The sequence below is a fragment of the Aythya marila genome, assembly GCF_965140915.1.
Source record: "Aythya marila genome assembly, chromosome: 3".
Taxonomy (NCBI): domain Eukaryota; kingdom Metazoa; phylum Chordata; class Aves; order Anseriformes; family Anatidae; genus Aythya; species Aythya marila.
In genome coordinates this window covers 4,069,404-4,095,126 of record NC_139044.1, presented here as the reverse complement: position 1 = coordinate 4,095,126, position 25,723 = coordinate 4,069,404, and the positions used below count along the sequence as shown (strand labels likewise).

General features: G+C 40.6%; 1 protein-coding gene across 1 annotated transcript; it reads right to left on the bottom strand.

Moving 5' to 3' along the window:
* Window positions 1-641: 641 nt before the first annotated feature.
* Window positions 642-24,767, bottom strand: TMX4 (thioredoxin related transmembrane protein 4; the record flags this gene model as incomplete). The annotated part of the gene is made up of 8 exons (XM_082757040.1): window positions 642-5,191; window positions 6,839-6,902; window positions 8,513-8,614; window positions 10,799-10,844; window positions 11,817-11,945; window positions 13,053-13,098; window positions 16,498-16,613; window positions 24,538-24,767. 8 exons carry the CDS (start codon window positions 24,765-24,767, stop codon window positions 4,905-4,907), a joined length of 1,020 nt encoding a protein of 339 aa, XP_082613166.1. The 3' UTR covers window positions 642-4,904.
* Between the last annotated feature and the right edge of the window lie 956 nt (window positions 24,768-25,723).

Here is a 25,723-nt window from a genome sequence, read left to right as displayed (position 1 = left end):
CTTCAGCCGTCTGACTTCATCATGAGACTGATCCAAAGACAATGGCTTTGTTGTGTGAATGAAGACAGTTTTTTGTCACCCAGGAACAGCAAGTAGGTGGCCCTAACAACCTCCAGGAACGTCTGTTTTGGGAAGTCAGTTGGGAAGTCTGGGGACCACCAGGGTGCAGTGAGGCTGGAGCAGAACAGTTCCCAGGAGGACCCACATGACTGGGTACAATGATAATAATGCAGGGGAGAACTACAAGAAGGTTCACAGCATCATTTTTGGCTCCACAGCAACCACCATCCTCCTGACTTTACCTCAGCAAATCAATGCAATGGAAAAGAAAGAGTGAATTGCAGATCACCCCACCCATAGAGCAGTTCTGCTCTGTGCAGAGACGCAGCCCAGGAAACTCACCTGATGAATCCAACTGCGTACTGGATCCTGTCATTCACATCACCCAGATACGCTGAAGCAACCTTTCCTGGTAGTCACAAAACACCACTTCTCCCTCCAGTACACCCAGGCTTGTTTCTTTAGTAGTACCTGCTCACTGAGAACTGTCAGAAGAGGAAAGATTTAGGTCTGTACCTTCCTGACCCCACATAAGGTGGAGAGATGCCACAGATAAGTAGGGAGATGTGTACAGCTGTCCTCCAAGTCCCAGAGAGCGCTAGCACTGTTTGCATGGTTAGACAGTAGATTACTAGCCAAAAAAAAATAACCTGTAGAGGTGACAACCATCAAGGGTTCACAGTTACACTGTTTTGCTCAGCAGTCTCCATTTACCCAGCTGCATTTTATACCTTCAAAAGTTTGCTCAGCCCACAGTTATTACCATCAAAGGCTAGATCTAGGTGTGTTTCCAAACATTTTTTCCAGTGGCATACAAAGAAAACTGCTTGATAATATAAAGGTTTGTTTCATAAAGTTCTGACGAATCTTCAGAAGCAAGTCACAAACCATTATTAATCAGAAGATCAGTATTAAAGTTGTTAATTAAACAGATGAGCCATCTATACACTGAAAAAATGAAAACTACAGCAAGATCGTAAATACAAAATTTATATGGAATTTCAGTAAAAATACCCATAGTAGAAATCTGCAAAACTTTTATATGAAAGACAATCCTGTGTAACACTTCAATGAAGAAAGCCCACAGAACAAGCGTTGCCCAGCATGGGTGCAGCATACACAGTACACCAGGACTTGCATACATGATTCATTCAAATCTTGAGGACAGCAGTTTTGAAAAGCTGCATTTCTAGCCTCTTTAAAAAGTAACCCATTGGATTTTTTGAGCGACTTAAAGCATTCATATTCAGATCCATCAGGGACTGTTTTTCAAAGCGGTACATATCCTATTTGAAATTTAAATTGGTTCTCAAAAATCTTAAGTAATTTTTGACATATAGCTCTGGTTTACCAGCCTTACACTTAACAGCTCTACACATTTTGAACAGTGCTCACAGCAGCTTCTCCAAGGACATTTTGTCTGTACTGGGATTGCAAGAACAACTTCCATTTAAAAAAGATTAATCACAACAGAGACAGATGACAAAATGCTCAGCTTGCATAAAAGGTTGATACTGACTTTTTAAAAAGAAACTTACTAAATTTAATCTTTTAATATTTTAATTGTAATCATCTAATCTCTACTATACCTGTATGATTCATTTCAAATGTATTCCAGTGAAAAACAACTGATTCTGGAAGGTACGCTGCCATTACACTCTTCCTGCAGAACTAGTGGTCTTTCTGTTAAGCACAAGTGTAGCCTTTGGAGTATCTGCTTCTTATTCCTTACTGCATACAAGACACTGTATTAAAGTTCAATATCTTTGACATCATGCAACAGTATTTTTTACTGCAGATGTTAAACCAAGTTGGATATAAATGGTTGCAGAGCAGTTGCTTTTCTAATTTTTTCACTAATAATTTAGTGAAAATTAAAAAAAATTGTAATAAGATTCTGCGATATATGTCAAATACAGTCAAACCCAAGTTAGCATGAACATTTCCTATTTTATTGATAAAAACACAGGAGCGATAACATACATGTTATGTTGTCTGAGAAGCTTTAGAAGCCCACTATTGCTCATTTCCAGATTCACAAGAGATCTATGAAGAGATGCACCACTGCCACTTGCTGCCTGACAACTTAATCCCTGCATAGAGTGATCTCGTAAGATCCGTGAAGATGGAAAATACTAACTTCACATTAAGTAATCCAAACCCAACAGTGACATGCAAGAACAGATCTGTAAGCAGAGACTCCAGAGAACCATCACACAGCAGCAACTTCAGATCTTTCTCTCACAGCATCTCAGAAACCCTGTATCTGCTAGGTCACAGTCTCAATTTGTGTTTTGTGGTTTTAAATTCAAAAGACACCTTAACAAAGTACAACTCCTGGGAGAACATGTTCTTTGTCTGAACATTCAAGAAGCCTCAATACCTCATCTTGAGCACTGACAACAGGTAACTTTTTAATACTTTAAATACTTCAAATTCCCAGCAGCATAAGACAAACTGTGAGGTATATGGATGTTGCGTATCTTTTAGAGTCAAGTCTCTTTAAACAGCTAGAGAAGAATTTAGATGACTGGCTCCATGCTATTCTGAAAATGAAAAGAAATCAAATCAAAACTTAATATTGACATGTTCCCTCCTACACACTGAGTATCACAAGGCCCTGTGCAGTTTAAAACATCCTCTTTGGTACCCAAGCAAAGTCATCAACACCCTCAATCTACACCAGATACGGTCCCTCATATTTTTCAGAGTCCGGTAGCTTTGGATCCATGACTGAAGGGCTGTATCAATTCTTATCTGAGAAATTCACCTAACACTGGTTCCTACTTGTCTCCTGAAATATATCTAAGTCCTGTTTTCCTTTTAGGATTTTATGAGCTCCTGATGCACAGATAAATGGAAAAAAAGCAAATGTGTCCTGGAAACAACAAAACTGTACTCTGAACTTTTATGTGCATAGTTCTTCCCTCCACTTTAAGGTAGCGACAGAAGTTTTCTTGATTTTTGCAAATGCATGCTTAGTTTGGAGGAAAAAAAAATAGCTATGTACCTCAACTGATACTGAGATCTGCTGTCTGTAAGCTTCTACAGTTTCTTAGTTACATTGAAGAACGCACAGATTACACAAGATAAACCAACTGTTCTCATTACAGTGCAATGTACATATATTAACATCTGTATGTCTCCACATGTGAAAGCATGTTTATACATCTCCACTATAGTAGAATGAGATTCAACCTCAGCACAGAGAGCACTTCTAAAGAAAATTCATATTCAATACATGCAGTGTAATTTTGTGTAAAGAAAAAAAAATCCAAACTTCTTCATGGTTCCAAGACACAATATGTAACAGGACACAGAGAGCAAAAGTTAAGCTTTCTTAGTAAATATGCTCTTTACGAGCATTTAAAAAAAAAAAAAAGTCAAGACAAATTGGCCCTATTAATCTCAGTCTCAAAGGAAACTAGCATTTTGCACTTGCAAATTCTCTTCTAGTAAGAGAAATGATTTCATCTGATTATTCTAGAAGAACAAGATGAAATTCATGCACGTTAGCAAGGTTTATGCAATATACATAAATATACATAATATAAAAGAAGTCAAGATTAAGACATCTTACACACATGATCACACATCCAATCAGGAATATAACATACAAGGTCTTACTGTAGATATTCCTTTCCTAAAAAAACTAGTATTAAACAAGTCAACTAAAGGAGGGAAATACCAGTTATCTTTAATGACTTACGTCCTCTAATCACACCTAATCCTGTCTACCTGCCAAGCCATTTTCACTTTATACAGTTCCATAAATACATATTTATCTTGATATAATCAGCAAAAAACAAAAGCTTCTCCTTGCTGCTCGCTCCTGCTCCTCCCTTTCCCCAATGTGCTGATTCTAGTGACAAAGGTGAAGCCTTAAATGCCTCCTCAATTAGTATTACTAAAGCGGCTTGAGTTCTGCCAAAACTGTTCTGGGTTGGAAACAGCAGAACTGCGCTGCACATCACAATCTTGTATTGGCAAGAAATATGCAACTTACTGGCTGCAGAATGAGTATTTCTTGCTACAATCCCTTAAAGAAAAGAGTCACGCTTTGGCAGTTTTCCCTGACCAAAATAATTGCCTTTAAACTTTAAGTACTACACATTTTAAGCATCTAGCTGCCACTGTTTCTGGGCCTGAAGCTTTTGATTACTCAAAACTCCTTGGGTCTAAAAAAATAAAAATAATCTCAGCTGACAAGCTTGAGCTATGCAGCATGCCTCTGAATTACCAAAGCCTGAAAAATTTGGGGCCATGCTAATCAGAGCACAAGGCGCACTGCATGATATACTTTCAAAACAAACATTAAGAAAGATGTAAAGGTGCTTCAGTTAAAAGTGATAAAAATAAACCCATCCTACACCACATTTTTCAACAGAAGACTCATAAGGTGCCTTCTTTCACTGCTGTATCACTTATCTGGTGCTTCTGTGGCATTTGGAACAAACATTCAGAAGAGTCACAGCCCTGCCAAGCTACTTCAGAGTTAAAGGTCCTCCTCTTGGGCAGTACTTACAGAGGAGCACAAGCACAGATGACCACTTTATAGCCGGCAAACTGAGACTTGGTTCCACCTCCCTTTTCCCTTAAAAGTCTTCGAACACAATACACACATAATACACTTAATTTGATTGTCATGGCTAAGTTATACAATAAACAGTATATATACTTATAAAACAAACTCAATGAGTAATTACTATCTTAAAAAAGAAAAGCCTGCTGAAAGAGCAGAAGTTTTGCGTAAACACAAGTGACAAATCAAGTGTAAGCTTCAGCTTCAGACCCAGGGTCTGATACTTCTTTGGTCCAAGTGTACCAAATACACCACTGAACAACTATAGTCCATTGTCAGCCGCCTGACTTTTACGCTGTCTTACTGAGCTTTCAGTCTCTGAAGCAGCTAAAGGTTGTTCGCTCAGATCTTCTGTTTCTTCTTCACCTGATTCTTTTCCAAGCTCCAGATCCTCTTCTGAGTCACCAGCACTTGAATTCGCTGCATCTTCTTCATCTGAGAGGTCTTTCGCCTCTGCAGTCTCTTCTGCATCATCTGCAGAAAGCTCGGCAGCCTCCTCTGGTTCTTCTAATGCTGCATTCTCCACATTCTCCTTCGTAATTGCTTCTTCTAAACAAAAGAGTTTCAAATACTGATGTTAGATTGACTCTCCAAACAATGCTTTTAAAAGTTAAACCACTGTTTATGTGAAATACATCATGAACATTGCAGTATGTTACAATACTGAAATATTAATCAACTTTACTATTGAATACTTTTGTATGACGTTATATTTCCTTTATTATTAAATCATTTCAAATATTTCTTCAGCAGAATTTCTCTTTCATCATCACTTGTTCTTCCTGCATATCAGGCTTTCATTTGGTTCCACAGAGTGACAAGATCCATGTTGCTTGGCTCCTTGAAAAGGCATCATTACCAAAGAAATCGACAAGAAAGAGACAAGACACCGGTAAGCTGTCAGGTAACAGCTGCGGTTGAGTCAATCAGCTCACTGGACAGCATACTGCACCGGTATGGTTTTTCTATTGATAGTGATTTTAAAGACAGTAATTCTGCATATTTAAAAATCCAAAATTTGGCTACAATCTTTCTGGTAAGTATCACAGATGTATCTTCATCTTGAACTGCAAACCAGCACACACAAATATACACAGTTACGAAGGAAACGTTTAATTACTGTTCAGTTTTGACATCACTTGATAGAACAATCACCACACAAGGTGTTCTGGAACTTAACACACATCTGGTGTCTACAGGAGACTTCATTTTGTGTGCAAATTTTTACCTCCCATTCCCTAGGGTACAGAACACTGGCCTGAAGCCCTCTCACTGAAGATCAGGAAGAGATTTATCTTCTTTTTATTTAAAGAGGATGCAATGCCTCACACCATGTATTACTTCCTTGTGAGCTTAGTGACCAACTTTAGAATTCCAGATGGAAATTTGGTTTTATATGCTGCAGGGCAGAAAAAAAGGTAACCTCTAATCACACAAGAGACTAAGTAGTTTCCCCCAACCTGTGTGATAAGAAACAGCCTTGTGTATTGGACGCAGACCTAGAAACACCATTGTTCTAATCTTTCCCCATGAAGCTCATATAGGGACGCTTAAAGCCTCAACGCTGCAACTGGGTCTGATCTGTGACTAGTGATAAAATACTGCCAAGGTCTGTTCAACTGGCAGCGATGTCAGATACAGAATTTTTATAGTTCTGGCATTTATTATGCCACTTTATTATTTCCTGCAGTCTCTATATTTGATTCTCTCTACCTCCTTTCCCCTTCTTTCCACAATTTAGATAAAAAATTGTATAGGTTCAGAATTTTGCATCTCCTAAGGCAACATACAGAGTGCATAATAGGATGTAGAGATGTCCTGCCAAGGCAAATTCCTTTTATATTTAAGCAACAAATCTAATGAAGATACAGCTGCATAAAATAAACAAAACCCAGTATATTTCTTCAAGACTTCCTCATTTTGAATGCATTTGGCCTCTTCACACTTGTGGAAGTATGAATAAAGTGCTGAGGGTTTTTGTTGCTCTAGTAATAGTATTTTTGTCTTCCTTGCTACCGGGCAGATGCTTTGACTGATTAAATAGAGCCTGACACAGTGTGACAATCCCTGTCACAGGGTGATCATAATGTATACCTGGTTTACTGGGTCAGATTTAAGTGCCTGACAGCATACTGCCCTCCCTCCCACAAACGTACATTTAAAACTACAACGTCTCACCCGCTCAGGAGTTCTTACCAGATGTTTCAGTTCTGTATTTTGACTTTGATGGACAAAGGCAGTCTGAAATCAAGACCAGTATCTGGGTAAAGGGGGGGGAAAAAAGCATTTGTTAACAAATATGCATTTCATCCCAGCAGCCCCTGCACTATTATATTCGTACCCTGGGTATAAATATAATTGGCAAGCTGATGAAGAGAAGAAATACTGATTTAGGATACTTCATTATTCATCTTCATCACTTTAGTACTGCACTGATTCTGGATTTTTTCCTACTTCAGAGAATTTCAAGATACTTGAAGTAGCAGCAGCTCTTAGAAAGCAGAACTTTACAAAAACTTTACAAAAAGATTAATATGCTATCATTTAAATACATAAGTATTCACTAAGTGGCAAGTAATTTTAGATACTTAGACTTGAACAAAGGCAATGTGTGTTTTTTTGATAATTTAATATACAGTATGTGCAAAGACCTACTCATCCTTTTTAAACATACAATGAAAATTTAGAAAATTGCATTATCTGGCTCATAGGCAAGAGCTGCCTGAAGGAGCTAAATTAAAAACACTGGAAAGAAAGTGCTATCTCTGTATATGAACCAACATCCTCTGCTTTCCACTCCACATTTCCGGCCTCCTATTTCCCTAAATTTATTTAGCATTGAAAATGCTTTGCATCTTCAGAAGAGATGCCCAGAACATAGCTGAGGATCTTTATTTAAAACTTCAGAAAACTTCTTGGTCAAGATTTTCTATATTTTAGCATGCTATTCAATTCTCACTCCCCAGTTCCCTGATACACAATCTGTACTTCCACCTTTTATGCTCTATTGTACCTTTTAGTTTTCTGCTAAAGCAGCCTCAGAGTGGAACACATACAGTCAAAATGCAAGGGAAAACCTTAGTGTCTCATTGTCACATGTTAAGAACAGTGCAAAGGAAAGAAAAGAGATAAATGATACAACGATAAGAACTACATTTCAGTCACAGAAAAGCTTTTCAGTAAAGGCAGGAAGATTAGGTTTATATTTTCTCAACTTTTTCCTTTTTTGTGTGTGTGTGTGTGTGTGTATTTTATGGTGGGTTGCAGGGGGTGTTCTGATGGGAGTTTTGGTGGTCTTTTTTTGTTAAGTGGAAGAAGGAGTTTTTTGTGTTTTTGTTTTTTTTTTTTTTAATTTGAAAATCATCGTTATAATTTACTTCTAGCTATGTTACCTTGATTTGCATTTATTTGACAATGAAGTCTGTCATCTCAAAAGATGCAGCTGTTTTAATTGTACAATAAAAAAGCATTTGTTCACATGTATTGATACTGCATACATTAGCAAAACATTAATGGCTTCAAATAGAGTAGGTCAGTTAAGAACACCGTATCTTCAAAGCTTTTTAGAAAAGATGTTCATCCTTTCATTTTAAGTAACGGTGCAACAGCAAACCTGCATTGCTAACTCCCACAAATACAGCCCCATTTCAGCTAATACAAAAATCATTCCACAAAGCCTGCTTTTAGAAAGCTGGAGTCTTTAGACACCATTCTGATCACACACATGCAATCCTTCAGTATAATAATGAGCAATTAATAAGCAATTAGAATCAGGTGCTGCAGGGTATCAGTGAAGTTTTTTGTTCCCCCCTCCACCGAAGATAACGCAAAGCAGTTCCAGGTAACTAAGGAAGGAATACGCTCTCTTACCAAACCCAGGAACAGGCCGATCAACAAGGTAGCCAAGATGAAGATTGCATAAGACATCCAAACGTGAATTCCAAGAGTGCCGGTGAGGTAGCTATGAATTTGCTGGAAATGAGAAGGTATTTATCAAATTCACACCAAACACCACACAGCATTGATACTACTGTCACCATTAAATAAATTGACACCTAATTAAGACCCTTCATAACAGCATTTATATTGAAGTCTTCCCTCTCAAGCACCAGCCATCCCTTAAATGTCATATTAGGATTCTTCTGATAGCATTAAATCTTGTTTTGCTTTACTGAGTTTTCACATTAAAAGGCACTGCATGTAATCTTACTGCGGACAGATGCATAAGGGATGCTCAGAGCATATAAGAACGTATCAGAACATTCTAGGATTTTATATTCTGTAAGAAGGTGGAAGCTGCTTAAGACAGATTAATGTGCTAGATGAATCTATGGCATGAACCCATACATCTATTTTTACAGCCTCTGCTGCAGGGAGGAGACCATATAGTAAGCATACCCGAGGATGACAGAACACCAGTACAGCCAATTTTACAACGGTATTTTAGAACTTAAACATTGCAGAACCAAAAAAATCAATCACAGCAGATTCAAAGCAGGTGTTATTTTATACCCACTTTACAAGCACACCACCAAGGAAAAGACAGATCCTTAAAAGGGGCTTTATCCCTGGGATAAGAATTATAGCTTGGAAGAAGAATGGTAGGTGCTTGAGTTTGCACAAGATAAAAACAAATACTTCCATTTGGGAATTCATTCATTAACTAAAATGCAGCCATTTATTTCCTACTCAAGCTCTTCAGTTCTTAAAAAGAGCCACACATTCTACACAGATACAAAATAAGTGCTTTCTCATTTTATATTTAAAGAGACTAATTGTCTCTTTCACTGAAAATGAGCTCTGTTATTTAAACCTACAGATTTATTGGCTTGAACCAAGCATCACATCAAGTCAGATTGTCCGGTAGGAAGTAAATTATAACATTACTCTCTGAAGAGAGTATCGCCATTAGAAAACAAACCACAATCAACATCTACGGAATTTAATATTGAAAATTATTTGTCTGTGTCCCCTCCCAGCCCCTTAATGTCTGAACAGCACCCAACGTTTATTAAACCATATGCAAGGATAGTACAGGAAGAAGAGTGAGGAAATGTAGAGTTGAAATATGTATTAGAGTGGAAAGCAAATTAAATGCTCTGAGAAAAAGACTGTAATCTTTCAGGAAGGAAACTAGACAAGAAAAACATCATTGCACAGCAACCAAGGAAGAGAAAAGCCAGAAGGCTGTAAAAAGTTAATACTATCCAACGAAAGAAATAATCAAAGATAGCTTGCATGGGAAACCTAATAATGGAAAGTTTTATTTGATTTCGAGATAGTTAGATGCTTACTGGAAGTGCTACAAACTCTGTTCAAACTCCTTACTACCTTTTGAAGTGGATATTACAATATTCAGACTTGTTTTGCTACAGATAGTCGGCTACACCTGATGATCTTAAGAAAGAATATTTCCCAACCAAAATTGCTGAGAATTTTCAGACACTTTTGCATTTGCATACTACAGGAAAAACTTTGATATCTCCCAAACAGAAGTGTCTTGAAATGTTCTGTAAGTTCAAAGCACACTTCATTGTATGCTAAGCATTTCTCCCTTACTTCTGGTAATTAAAACGTCCAGATTTGTTTTTATGTCAATCTTATTGATAGTTTGAAATTCAGATGCAAAAAGAATAAGGAACTGAACTGAAGAATAGGGCCATTACTCTGTTCGTCTGCACAACAGATTAGATGTAGACAAAAAGCAGAAGAGCATGATTTACAACTTCTAAAATGAATCTGGAAATAATTTTTATGAATAGGATTAAGTCAGAGACTGGTAGATACTAAATGTATTCCTGAGGCACACGGCCACAGCTGCTGCAGCTGTCAAAAAATACTTTATCAATTTGGTATTAGCACATTTTGTCAGAATACTAACTATACCAAGATAATAACACCAGTAAGTATTTTCACTATTTATGATAATCTTTAAAAAAAAATTACAATTTTTGGCGTGGAGGCTATTGTCTATTAGCACTGCAAAACTTCTAGTGCAAAGACGCTATACATCCAATGCACAGTAAACGTATGGAAAATCGAAGTCTCATAAAATAGTAATGAAAGTATTCAATTAGATTTTGACTTGTTAAACTGAGTATTATTCTAAGCATGAATAAAGAGGGGTATGGAATATGCTACCACATAGTTACTTACCCTGATCCAGCCAGAGAAGTGAAATAGCCCTGCCATACCATGCATCCTAAGGGGAAAAAAAAAAAAAAAAAAGAGGGAAGAACATGTTCTAAGACAAGTAAAGAGTTAAAATATATAAAGTGAATTATCCAAAAAAAAAAAAAAAAAAAAAAGAGCAAGATTCTGCTTTTGCACTTCTGATACCATTTCAGCCCGTAGGAATCGATAGAAGGAAGCTAATGCAAACAAAGCATTCTTATCTATATTATGTTCATTTAAGCTGGCTCAAATGGAAAGCATGGAAATGGTAGCTTGAGATAGCATTTGAGCATAATCACAAAATATCAGCAGTCTGTGCACCTTCTCCCCAGCTCACAGCAGCATACAGCCCTATAGCTCCTCTCCCCATTACTAAATATTCTGTACTTCCTCATTCTCAGATGAGAAATAAGGACAGACACCGGATCTTTCATATAAATTTATACATGATAGCTTTAGTCAAAATGAAATGAACAGGGCATTCATATGTTTGGTTCACCTTTTACAGCACACAAGCACTCTATGCTATTTCAAAGTAAACTCAATATTCTGGAGACAAGCATACTGTGAAAGCACTACCAGTCTCCTATTCCAAAGGAAGACACAGGAGTTCCTTTTAAACAAGTAAAAAGCTTAAAGCTGCTGCTGCAAGTGACCAGAAATAATCTACATAAACATACATTTAAAATTATTTAGCAAGTAGTAGAACTGACACTTGTGAAATGCTCAGTGGCTATACCTTTCCTCCCTCCCTCCCTTTCCTCCTCCTCCCCCCCCCCCCCCCATATTTTCAGAGGTAGTATCAACAAACCTCAGCAGGCACAGACAAAATCAAGTGCAGAAAATAAACTGCTTTTAAAGGTGAGAAACTGCATAGCAGGCTGTCAATAAGGATTGCTTCTACAAAGCCTACTTGTCTAGGGAACAAGCTGTCAGCAAAGCACCCTTAATGAATGATGAGCTACAAAACATGCTTGTTGTTGATAAAACAAAGTATTACATTATAGAAGACGGGGACTTCCATCCTGCTACTGGCTCCACAGCTTGCCATTTTTTCTCTAAAACATAACCCTGAAGGTCTTCCAATGTGCGTGAGCCTCTGTATCTGCGAAATACTCCATTGTTTGCACTAAAAAGCATAAATTCACATTAACTCAGTGCTTAAACTGTATGGGAAAAATATAACCCTCCGTTCTGCCATTCCTCCCCTCCTCCCAAAAATAAAAAAACAAAGCATACTATGTACACAGATTCAACTTGCTCAGGAAGCTGAGTACCCAAGGATTTTTAATGTTTTGAAACTAGTATCTGATAGACGGTCTCAGATTTTCAACAAAATGAGATTTTGCTGTTTATTAAAAATTCCTATTATTCTTAAATAAAAAAATCACTCTGTACTGAATATAAAGCATAGGAAGTTAATTAAATTAATTTTAGGCACAGCTCAGAATCAGAAGTGTGCATACATGTATCTATAGATGTACAACTCAATACCATGATTTAATAAAGAGTTCTCCATTTAAAGGATTTCGTCCTTCATTGAAGAAGACACAGGAAACACCCTTTTTTGATTTGTTTATAAACAGTACTGGTAACAAGAGAATTTAGCAAATCCACTTAATCTAAGGGAAGTCTTGAGATGAGGACTTTGTTAACATAATCAGAGCCATTAGCAATACCCTAAACTGAAACTGAAAGTCAATATTCCTTCATCGCCATCTATATTTCAGAGTTATGGTGTAAAACAGGCAAGAAGCAGGACTCAACCAATATAAATACAAATATAAAGTCAATAGATTAAGAATTTACAGTAACAGAAGCAGCGCTACATGCTTAGTGAAAGGTTTCTGTAGTGTTTTACATAGGATTTGTACAGACTTATTAAAATGAGAAATTGAAGTGACACTTCTAGAGGTCAAGTGTTTCTGCTCACATACAGTGAGCTTTCTAGAAGCCAATACTGCAGACTTGCATCAGTTCTTACATATTATCCAATGTTCTTTTCAGACTGGAAAAGCATCACTTATCTAGGTACAAAACTGTTTGTAGGAAAGCCTTCCACCATAAATTAAAAATACATGATGTCCAACACACCGAGCTCCTGAAAAACGTTTTAAAAATTGACCAAGTGAGATAAGCCAGTTGTACATCATGTCTTCCATGTCACTGTACAAACAGGACAGGAAAAAATAAAACATACAGAAATAGACAGTTGTTTTTAGTATTGCGTACTTACTGGTATATTGTAGGAAGTGTTGTTACAAAGAATCGACCACTCAAGCCTAGAAAGAAAGGAAAGAAAAAAAAACACATCAATCAGTTAAGTAAAGCAGAATTTCCCCAGCATTTTGACTTACCTGTAAGTACCTACAGATCTTTATCTGTATACTAGAAAGCAGACTGCATAGCTTTTACCACCATTTTGTAAAAAAAATTTAGCTTGTCATCAGACATGCTATAAACTAACAGCCGCTAAATACTGTTGCCAAATTAAGTAAAATGTTTACCTTGTAGAAGGCTTACAAGATCATTTTTCTACAGAGAATTCATTTGTTTGTCTTCAGCTGTGTGCAATGATGAGATTGGGAGTGCTCCCCCCAACCAAGAAGATGAGCCACGCAAACGCACCCTTATTCCGGAATCCTGCACGCTTACACGCCTGTGTGCAGCCTCATCCAGATCCCCACTGCTCCATCTAGAAAGTTGGGCCACTAACATAGCAATGCAGGCTTGCAAACTCCAGCCCGCTGTTTTGTTTCATCCTCTGCTTGATTTTCAATGATTTAGAGCTGCGCATGTAAGTTTCAGGTACTTAAAGTAATTAAATAAAGTAATCTTATTTGCTTGTTTGCTTCTTCCAAATAATCCTTGTATGCTGCACAACCCATCTCTCTCATACACAACTGTAGCAAGACAATGTTTTGGACGTTTCTAGGTTCTTATTGTTAAATTGAATTAAGCCAGGTATTTTTAGGTTTCAGTACTAATGCTTATTATTCTAGAGTGAAACCCCCTACAGAACTACGGAAAAAGGCTTGTGTGTTTTGTTGTTGTTTGTTTCATTTTTGAGTATGTTTAAATCACATACAAGTTTCTTTAAAGTTCCATTAAACTAGGCATCCTCATTTTTCAACTTTCTGCTTTTATTGCTATAGTAGGCAGGATGGCAGGAAGTCTTATAAAGCAGTTCAAAGCCACACCAGCACAGGGAGACACTAAATAAACAAAAGCACAAGTGTAACAGAAGAAATTAATGAAGCAGAAAGAACAGCAGCACACACACGAAAAAAAAAAAAAAAAAGGTGGAAAGAACTGTAAAGAATATTATAAGCTTATAAAGAGCACAGTCATGGAAACACTGAAAAACCCTGAAATCCTATCAAGGACTAAGCAGGCAAACAAAATGAAGTAGCCAGCCTAAATCCCTTTTACCAGTAACCTATCCTAGAGCAAGTACCAATGGTCTTAGCATGAACAATGCAAAGCATAAAACAAAATCTGTTGCCAAGTGCACTGAAGCATCCCAACATTTCAGATGAAGGTTTTATGTTAATCTCACACACATCCATAGGTCAGCAAAATCAGATGCAAGTCATCTTCAAAAAGCTAAGAACATACAGCAAGTTGTTTTGGTGCATGCTTAATCCTAACTTGAACTGGGTAACAGTTTAACTTCAAACACAGGTCAGCATGTGTTTGCAAATCACACCCTGGCACATGCCCATCAGGTAGTCAGACAACCAAGACCAGGGGGGAAAAAAATTATTTGCTTTTCCACTCCAAAATACACCGAATATAGAAGCCATCTAAAAATACTGCTGCTTTCAACAAGGAAATATTTAAAGAAGATTATGGAAGACCCAAGCAATCTTGTTTTCAATAGTTGTCAATGCTGTGATTGGGAACTTCACAAAAAAGGCACCCCAAATACCACAGAATCACAGAATTTTCTAGGTTGGAAGAGACCTCAAGGTCATTGAGTCCAACCTCTAACCTAACGCTAACAGTCCCCACTAAACCATTTCCCTAAGCTACCAGGAACTTTGTGAGCCAGAAGCACCTCCTTTACTTACTCTTGAAATACTGGGTGTTTCAATAGAAAAGACAAGGAAGGAACAAGCACTTTCAGACTACTACATCAAGCGACTGAAGCATGCTGTAAATCCACTAAGGCTCTGATGGATTCATTCTTTGGGCATCTGTTATAATTAAGCACCATGAATGGCTGCTTCCCCCTGCAGGGTTTGGCAATGGCATTTTATGTGGCTCTGCACACGAGATTTCTTTTGGTGAAAACAAAAGTACCTGATCCCTTAAGGTCCCAAAACACCCATTCAAATCCTTTACCAGGTAGACTAATTCCATTCAGAATCACAAATATTTTATTTTTACAGCCTCACTTTTGAAAGGGCATTTTTAAGTTACTCACATCCTAATGCCATAATCAAGACTGAAATCCTCTTATTTGAACACCACGTAAGCAAAGAATCCCTATCTAATTGGGAGAAAATAACAAGATGGGATTACAATGGATCCCCAATTGCAGCCTTAACTCCAGAGTAAGCCCTGCTTTGTTACGGTGAAGAAGCAGAAGTTGGCTTTACCTGTGTAAAAATATTGATGTTCAAACTCACATTTTCTTAATCTGTTATTGATGAGTATCTGCACTAGAGGAATGCCCCACACCAACAGCTTTTTAATATCAGTTTTTGTCTACCTATAAGTTTTTAAACAAAACATTAACCAACGTGATGGCTAGAACAGCTGGCATTTTCTTGTGAATTTAAATCTCTGGTTTTAAGCAATTTAACTCATCCACCTAGTGTTAATTTTGTAAAACTACCTTGTTTGGCATGTTCTTAAAGTAAACAGCACACATTTTAACATACTTTAATACAAAAAAAATCCTAAAGCTCTAGGAATCTTTTTGGTCCAGTAACGCCTCTTGCTGTCAATCTTCTGATATTGCTGACAAAATCTTTCATCCCCTCAAAGCCAAAACAAGCATGAAGCGTTCTTCAGAAATGCAGATATTTGGAAAAAATAAAATAATGTTGGTACTGTTTACAGAAACACATTCAAAATTTTGAAAGGAGTCACTAGAGCAGGAACAAATAACGTTGTATTTATGCTTCTGTGGATAGATAGGGTATCCTGTTTGTAAGTGTATTTGCATAGATGCAGCAAATCAGAAAAAAAAACAATGAAGGTTGTACTTCAAAAGCACCACTACAATTTAACATGACAGTAAAACAGCACTGTAATGCAAAATAGTTTAAAACTTATTAAAGGAGGCTCATACTGTGCTAATGCTACTGCATCCTGAAATTCTCAGAAACTGGAAGCTACAGAACTGGATGCTTCTCCAGACACTTTGGAGGGGAAAGAAGTAAGGTGGGCAACAGCTTCCACTGGATTAAAACAGAGAGTAAGCCCCTTTTAATATAGTGTAAGGGCAGATTGTTCCCCCACAATTTCTTCAAGTTACCCTTTCAAACTCTTATGCACACAGATGTGAGCTATGTAGAAAAGCAAGATGTGGAGAGCACTATGTTGGTTTAGAAACGTCTGACTTGGCTGGCATTCCATGCACTCCAGTAAAATAAAGCACACTCCCTGATGTTAAGTTGCACTTCGACTAAATAATTTATTTTATTAAAAACACTGTCTGTGTACTATACCTGGTTCTTGAGTGACATCCACCTTTCCCACAGTGATATCTAGACGCTCACTTTCTTTTGCAAAATTCTCCCAGATCAATTCAATCTGTTGACAAGCTGGACACCAAGGAGCATAGCTGAAGGGGGAAAACAGGTTAAATATTTTAATTTTCTTATACGTGTACACATTCAAATTGATTTAACATATAGAGGAAAATACAAACAGATCAATTACAGGAAAAAATGCACTTCTTAATCAAGTCTACTGAATAAGTTAATCAAGTAGGTTTCGCATCAACCCCTGTGTTCCTCCTCATGTTATTAAAACAAAAGCAAGTCTCCACGGCCTTGAGAAATTCATATCAAAACCCTCACCACTCATGATTTATTCTATTTGCATAGAAAATAAATCCATTTTCATGGCAGCTATCTGAATTATTGAAGCCAGGCTGTACTCATTCAACGCAGCATTTCGTATTGATTTCCCACTCCTCAGAACTTCTGGAAGTTACGTTGGCCTTAGCCCGCTACTCAATACATCCGAGCACGCCTTTTTCACTAGCACTCTTTGGAGATCTGAAGAAAGTACATATTAAATTCCTACTGCTTGTACCGACTGTCTTTCTCAAGTTTTGCTTTATCTTAGGATTAATTTCAGCAAAATAAGAAAGCATGTTACAAGAGCTGAGTTCTCTACCCTACCAACTGCATTATTCAAGCCAAGTTCGCTGTAGTTATTGATAACATCAACACCAAGACAGAAGAGCTAATTTGAGAGGATAACATCAGAAAGTGTTTGAACTTTGACAGGACCCCACTTCTACCCGAACACGTCAGACTTCTGCAGCTTGCAGCAGTTGCTCATACGCGCAATTCAGATACACAAGTAGCGAGGTGCAGCACGTGAGTGAGCCACGGCAGCCACCCCCCCCCCACAGCCACGCCTTTTAGAGATGCACATTAAGAGACCCTTAGGAGATGTCCCCTAATTTATTGGGGTTTGAAATGTATAAGCACACTTCTGACATTTTAAAAGGCAAGGAAGCAAATGTAGGGGGGTTTAGAGTCACCCTAATTGTCACAGGGCTCAAAATGTGCTACTGTGTTCCTCTTCCATTCCTGATAGAAAGAAATTTCCTCATGGGCAGAGCCCCAAATCTTTCCCAGCCCACGCACCCACCGTGACTGTGAAGCTCTGCAAGGGGCTGCCTCACGCCGTGGGTCTAACTGCCTGACCTAGAGGCACTTCTCCCTGCCCAGTGGCCTTCTGAGCAGGACCACTCGCTTCCGCAGCGCCCGGGGACAGATCTCTCCAGCCACCCACTGATGTTTCAGGTCAACAAGGCTGAATCTGAACACATAACTTCTCACGGAAGAGGTAGAATCGAACTTACTGACTGCTTTGTAAATTTTTTATAGGGGTCTTGAAAACTAAGTATTTCAAAAAGGAAATCTTGCACTCTGGATGTTAAAAAGATGCAAGTTAAAAAATACGCACTGGACTTTACTGTAATAGAAATTTATGATTTTAAATATTAAAGCTAATATTGTGCATTTTTGAAGCTACATCATTCGTTATGAGAGCACCTGAAAAAAGTACATAAATCTAATCTTGCCAAGAAACAGCCTGTCACTATCGCTTAAAAAGATGCTGGAAACAAATCTCACATGCAGAGCTGCTGGCCTGTAGAGTGCTTTTAATAACAGATTGACAGATACTGTGCTTCAAAAACAGACTACATTTTATTACAATAGTTTGACTGATAAGTAAGAAGCCACATGTCAGATAACACTACTGATGTTGCTCTAAAATTAAAGACAGCAGTTGGAATGCTTTCTAAATCCAGCTTCTCTAGATGTGTCAAATTCACACCACAAGACTTCCAGGATTAATTTAACCTTTAGCCTGCTTCAGGTACTGTCTGATCTTGAAATGGAAATTTGGCCATATCGACATTCGTGCTTGCATTTGACATTCATGAGAGTTTCTTCTATCTGAAATTAAGCAGAATATTCAATGTGCATAGTTGAGATAATATTCACATGATTAGAATCCTTTTCTTTTATCTCAGAGCAGCACTAAAATCCTTACCACTGCTTGGTAGTGAGAACAATGAACTTCACACAAGGCCTTGCTTTTTTGGCTTCCTTTCGGTATCAATACCAGACACGGGATGGAACTAAGTCACGCTCAGTGCTACAAGTCCCAGCCACTCACTCTGGACACTGGCACATGTCATCTGCCTGAAAACATTAGCTTTATATTCCTGAAATTACAAATTCAATTTTTGCAAGCCAGGATATACCCTGCCCCTACACAACTTGCAGTGAAGATCAGATTTTTACAGGGTTCTTACTGCTGCTGACTTCAAAATCCTCACTTTTCTGAAGCGTTAGCATCCACATTGGTTACTCAGCACTTCAAGCACTACGAGGAACTCGGGGATGCCTTCACTTACAAAAGCAGATGCAACCAAATCTCTTTGGTTATACTCCACCACCAGTCAGCCAGGAAGCGATGAGCACTGCAGCAGCAGCACCAGGTTTAGGGCTGTTCCTCCCCCAGCTCCCTGTGCACAAGGGAACACATTTAGCTGTTAAGGTGTTGCTCACACTGTGCTCTGTGGCCCCCCGGGTGCTCCGAGGAAGCAGCACGCAGGTCTTTCTGAGTTAAACCAAAGCCGACTGGAATTTAAAGCAAGTCCTGGACACTTGGTTGAGGAAAAAGTTTTCAGTAGGCTGTTACATATTTAACAGCGATTTACCGATCTCCATTTACAAAAACCTGCCTGAAAACATCACGTACCTGCGAGTTACGCATAGACAAGCTCCTCACTGCAGGACGTATCAGATGCCTGCCAACACACACCTCACCCGTGGTCCTACCAGGCTTCTTACACAGCACACAGCTTCACAGTCCAAAAAACCTCATCCACCGCATCCCCTCCGTACCTGAGGCAAATGTCTATTCACCAGTCGGGTCCACTGCAAGAACACCAGATTTAAGTGGATTGCAGTCACAGTCTCAGAGAGGCCGGGTGTCTTCTGGTTCCCACTCCAATCCATTGCAAGACCTGAAGCTCTTTCCGAGGGCATAAAAAGACAACCCAGAAGCCAAGTTTTAAGCTTTCAAAGTCAAGAAAAGCCAAGTCGGTCTGTCTCAGATGTGAAGCTGCATCAGCTCACACTTGCAGCGATTTGTGCAATACACAGGCACAGGAGAGCAAGCCTTGGCTTTCAAACACAGCAGCTGCACAGATGGCTGGGGTAAAACCAGTCCGAGCAAACACCGGTCACTGGTACTGCTGGAGGAATGGGTAAAGAGGGAACAACTGCACTTACTGCACTGATACACAGCTCCACAGGCAGCGCTGCTGATCCTTGCTCCTTTCACCTCAAGCAGGTGGCTAGGGAACTGACCGATGCACTCCTTTTTGGATGGATGTCACTGACTCCTTTATCTGCCCTTCCAGTGCTATCAGCAGCAGCTATCAGTATCAAACAGATGCAACCCCGAACCCTGTTCTGCATTTTGCTGCAATGGCAACTTCAGGAAGTTGCAACAATCTAAGAACAAAGGCTTATGGCAGCGGGCACAAGAGGATTTACCGAGGAGAAAACAGCAGAACAGCCAAGACAAAAATGTCCTGCTTAGTCTACTTTTCTCCATTCAAGACACATCTCATCCGTTCCTTCTGTGAAGCATAAAATAAGCCAAGCTCTCAACTTCATTTCTGATTGGGAGTACCATTAAAATTAGAGGTGCAACTGTTGAGACAGCTCCTCGTCGAACGGTCATAGCAGTAAGAGAGTAAAATAGACATTACTTTTATTCCATCAAGTTTTGTCTTACTGCTACAAGTTTTGTAAGTGTATTAGACTTGCCTAGCAGAAGCCAGATTTTTTCCTGTTTGAGTTACACACAGAAACCTCCCGAAGGTTTAATGAGTGCAGATCCACTGCAGCACAGTGCAGACTCTGGAAGCTGACAAGCAGTTGCCTCCAGCATGCCAAAACCCTCCAAAGCAGACACGGAACATCTCCCAGCCCCAAAAGAGTTGCTCCACAACTGTTAAATTTTCACGAATTGCTAAAGGCCTATCGCAAACATCACAGCACAGAGAAATGAGGTTTCCCCCTGGGTTGTCCTGCCAGGCTTCACATAAATGGCTTAAATAATAAATAAATCACAAACTGTTTGGTTCCTCTCAGATGCTGTCATGCACACACCTCAAACTCCTTCTATAAAGTGACTTCTGTGGGCCAACAGCATGTTGGCAGTATATTGTCCTGCTAGGCCTGAGCTTTAGTAAGAGTTCACAGAAGCTCAGCAGATGATTTCAGAGCCACAGCCACAGGATTTGGACCTTGTGGCAAAACCCAAACCGGGCACTGCTGGCAGCCCGCTGAGCTCCCATCCTGCTGGGTGTGCTGGGGTAACCTGGCATGCAGATCTCTTCTGGTAACACCTGCACAGGGGGAAACGCAACTGCTTACCTTGTGCTGCGACACACCGTGAGTCAATTAGACTGTATCCTCCAGGGTAACGGCTGGAGTGCGACCCTGCCCTCGTTCCACGGCTCAGTAACAAAGCGCGTTCGAACATTTCAAGACCAAGATGGGAAGCAAGGCCGGGTGTACTGTAATTATTCAGCTTTCTACTTTCAAAACCAAGAAAATGATTAAAGTTCCATCTGCAATTCAACTTGTATTCCACTCACAATGTCTTTTTTTTTTTTGGAAGAAGATAGAGTGTTCCTTTTTAAAACAAAAAGCCAGCCGATCGCTGAAAAGCAACGCGAACTCTTGCAGTACTTCAGCAGATTAAGTTCCACCACCCCATACAGGTTTATCTCTGCAACAACAGCAAAGTATCAGCTACCACAGATATTTCAGTTTCACATTTTATCAGTTTCTGCTCAGCCAATGCCCAGCACAGGAACGACGCTCAGTTACTGAGTAGGATAATTTGGTCACTTTCTCTGACCTCAGGAGGTCTGCAGACACTTCACAACCAAACTGCAGCTCTAGTAACTCAATTTGCATTCCCTGCAGACTTTTTTTTTTTTTTTTTTAAAACTAATAGGACTAAGAAAAGCCTAGATACTAATAAATCAAGAGGAAACGTGAGACCATGCTCTCCCAAGTGACAGAAAACTCCCCAATCTTACTGAGTCCTGAATCTCAGTTACACTAATTGTTAAATAATTCACCGAATTCTTCATAAGTTTATTTATGCAGCCTTTCGGGCCAATTATTTAAAAGCATTAGTCCACATAAGCAGTACAAATTCAGCTAGATTTTGAGCACACTCCCTTGGAAGTGGTGCAGCTTACGGGAGCTGCCAGGCACTGACCCCTTGTGATGATCTCGCCCGCAGAGCAGCAGGGAAACATTTTAAGTTATACGAAAATAAATTACGGGCTATAAGCTAGCCTTGAAAGCATGATTCTCGTTATGATTATTACTGTTCTCCCAATGTTAACCTTGGCTGGAATTAAAATAGAAAGTTAACCCATCCATGTTTTGGAGCAGACAGTGCTAATACTTCCCTGAAACTAAAGGGAACCAAAACGTTTCATAGCCCAGGTGGGAACCAAAGCAGAGATTTTCTCAACAGGCAAACACCTGAAGTATTGCAGGACCAGCAGGAGTTACTTTAGTCTGTAAACAGAGGCATGAAGACTATAAACACTTATTTACTTCAAAAAGAAGAGGAAGTTCAACAGAGATCAGTCAAGCTTGGAACAAGCTATGTTTACAAATGCAAAATGCACTTTTAATGCAAAACACCAGGATTTAGTTTTCTATATTCCCAAGAGACACAATAATAAAGACAGAAGAAAACTCTTCATGCTAGCAAAACATCGCTTTGCAGAAAATAGGAGTAGAAATGATTCAAGAAGGGAACTTGTAAGTTTGCTCCAACACCACAGTTTAAGTATTTCAGTGAGGATCTGTGTGCTGCGATATTAACACTAAGCAAAAAGCGTTGCAATGTCTTCCAGAGACAAAGTTATCCAGAACATTATCAATGAAATGCAGCATTGCTTCCAGTGCCTGCAGGTTTGCCAGCTACGAATAACTGAATATTTACAAGAAGTCAGCCAAGTACACGCACTTCAGCTAGGAGGGATGAAGGAATAAAAATCCTATTACCCCTACAAATCCCGCACACAAATTATTTCTGACTTAAGTCTCTCCATTTGTGCACCCGAGAACAAATAATAAAGTGGCAGCATACGGTAATTGGCCTACGCTATTTTCGCAAATGGAGAAAATGAAGTTATACAGAAGTACCTGCTTAAAGAAGGCTTCAAAACAGTAATTAGAACCAGTGACCTTTTTTTTTTTTCTTCCAAAGATATGCTGCAACAACTTCTGCATTAAAAAATAAGAAGAAATACTGCTAAAAGTCTTATAAACAGCAGATCCTCCGATCAAATGAAGTTTTGATGAAGGATGCTGCACCCTTGCCAACAGACCCACCACACAGCATGGGAGGAACCTCTGAACTCCAGTGCCAGATTCCTGTCCACACCACCAGCTCTAAACCAGATGAAAATCAGTAGAAGCCAAAATCTGTCAATATGAGAACTGTAAGAATCACAAGAAACTAATTCAGGACCTTAAATTAGTGTTCAGACACAACTGGAGATCTCAGACTTAATTCAGAACCAGCAGCATGCTCAGGAGAGAGGAAGGCTCCTCCTCACAAGGAGGATGTATTAGAAGTGCACCACCGAACGCAGCATGGAGAGCCAAGTTTCCTTGCCACGTGAAGCACAGCATACAAAATAGAAAAAAAAAGTAGGCAGAGCACAATGTACCAAGTTCAGCTACACTAAAGCTAACTTCTGCACCATTATTATTCTCAGCTACCTGTCATTCCCATGTTTCAAGCAGAGTAAAGGTACGCGAAGCAGTGTGGCTGCTCGCTATCCCAGCCGCTTCTGATTTCAGTCAGTTCCTCTCTTCTTCCTCCCCCAATGGCACACACCACTGGTTACTTAGGTACTTCCTCTTAGAAATAAAAGAAAGCACCGGGTCACCTGAAGCGACCCCTGTCCTCCCCAGTATTCACTGGGCTGGGAGCAAATAGGTAACTTCATACAACTTTTTTTCCACATAGGCCTCGGATGTCAGACATGCGGAAAAAAAAATGTAGAAAATTTGAGAAAAAAATTATTTTCTCCCACTCCAAAATTATCACTTCCCTCATCTGTTAGAATAAGATAAATGGAGGTGGAAAAAAAAAAAAAAAGGCTCAAAACCAAGCCCAAGCCCATAGCCACAGCCGTGGGCATCCCTGGGCCCACGATCAGGTATTTCGGGGCTGCCTCCACCCATCCCTGGTGACACTCCAGTGGCATCCAGAGCACCAAAGCCCATGGGGAAGCCGTAATCCCTCCCCCAAATGACTCAAACCAATTCAAATTCAACACTCGAGTGGAAGAAAACTTGAAGCAGCGGTGTGCTTACAAGGAAGCAGGAGCTCAGGTGTTGACAGGCCGTCTCCTTCCTAAGGAGACTTAGCCTGTTTGAAGCTGTTACAGCACGCACGCCTCAGTAAAATCCTATTTCACACTTACAGGTGCCACACGAGCATCCAAACCGCTCTTTAAGTGCTGTGTTAGAAAACCTCAAGTTCCTTTTCTCCTGTGTAACTAGAACCAGGTGGAGCTTGTCTCCAAGCACAAGCCATCGCCTGCATTAACACCAGCTCCGAACCTGCGGCCAAGCTGTGGCCACAGAGGTGTTTGCTGGCAGCCTGGGCACCACGGGGACACCTGCCCCGCTGTCCCCAGGACACAGCAGCAGCATCGCTGAGGATTTTAGGGAGCGCTTCCCACTCCTGCCAGGCGCTGCTGACCAAATCCAGCCCCCACAAAGGTCCCAGGCACCAGGCGCGTCGCCTCACAATAAGCGCGGCCCCAGGCTACCAAATTTTGGGCACTTTATCCCCCTCGGGCACTCGCAGGGGGCACTCGCAGGTGACCCGGCGGAGCAGGAGCCCGACCCCAGCCCCTCGGGGGGGGCGCCCCTCAGCCCGCTACTCACAACTCCACCATCCACTGGCCCTGCAGCACCAGGCTCCAGTTGGAGCCGCCCAGCACCCGCACGCGGCTCCGCAGCTCGCCGGGGCTGCCCGCCGAGATCGAGGAGAAGGAGGCCGAGGAGGAGGAGGAGGAGGAAGAGGAAGAGGAGGCGGCGGTGGGGCCGAGCGCCGCCGCCTGCAGCAGGGCGGCCGCCGCGCACAGCCACCGCCCGGCGCCGCCGCCCGCCGCCATTTTGCCCCCGCCCGGGCCCAGGCAGCGAGGGCGGGCGCCAACGGCCGCGGCGAGGCGGGGCGGGGCGGTGAGGGGCGGCCCCCTGAGGCGAGGAGGCGGCATCGGGGCGTCGCGGGGTTCGGGTGGTTTTTTTTGGGGGAGCTTTCTCGTATCGGGGCGCCCACCCCCGTGTTTGGAGTGCCAAGTGAAAGGGCGAGCTCAGGGCGGTGTTGGCCGCCAGCGCTGTCCCTTCGGGTCTGGTCAGCCCAGCGTGTTATGTTCCGTCAGGAAGCCAGTGCACGACCCAGCGCATGATTTAGCCCAGCCCGGGTACAGGACTCCACGTTTCCTTGCTGGTTTCAGTCAGATTCCTCTCAGCACCGTGCCTTTTAGGGTGCCCTGGTCTCTGAACGGCAGCCCTGGCCCTGAGTGCAGCGCCTGCACCCTCAGCTAACGGGGGTTAGCACAGCCAAGCTCCAAAACCTGGTAAATCGACCAGAATAAAGCAGAGAAGACCTCTGTAAAGGTCTGATCTGCTTTCCTGCCACATACAGGCTGTAGTCTTCAGCCAAGATTTCAGAAAATTCCTGCTTGGCTTGTGATGAATTCTCTGAAAGTTACTCCACAGGTTAGTAAGCCCTGTTGTGAAAACATTTACACAGGTTGCTTTGGTTGGTTGGGTTTTTCTCCCCTGCTTGAGGAAATTTTAAGACTTAACCACCATTTTGTCACACTGCCGGTTTGTCTAACGAGGCTCCTTTGCACTGTTCCCATTTTTTCTCTGTAGGAATTTGGTAAATTTGATCAAACCATTCCATAAAGCCTGGCCTTTATAGGTCTGGCCTTTATTGACACCCAAGTGGACTCAGCGTTAGCACCTGGGGACAGAAGCAAAAGACAGCTCATCATCAGGAGGAATTTAGAAGCAGCCGAGGGCTTTCACAGTTCCTCCATCACTGAGCGAGCAGGGAGACAGG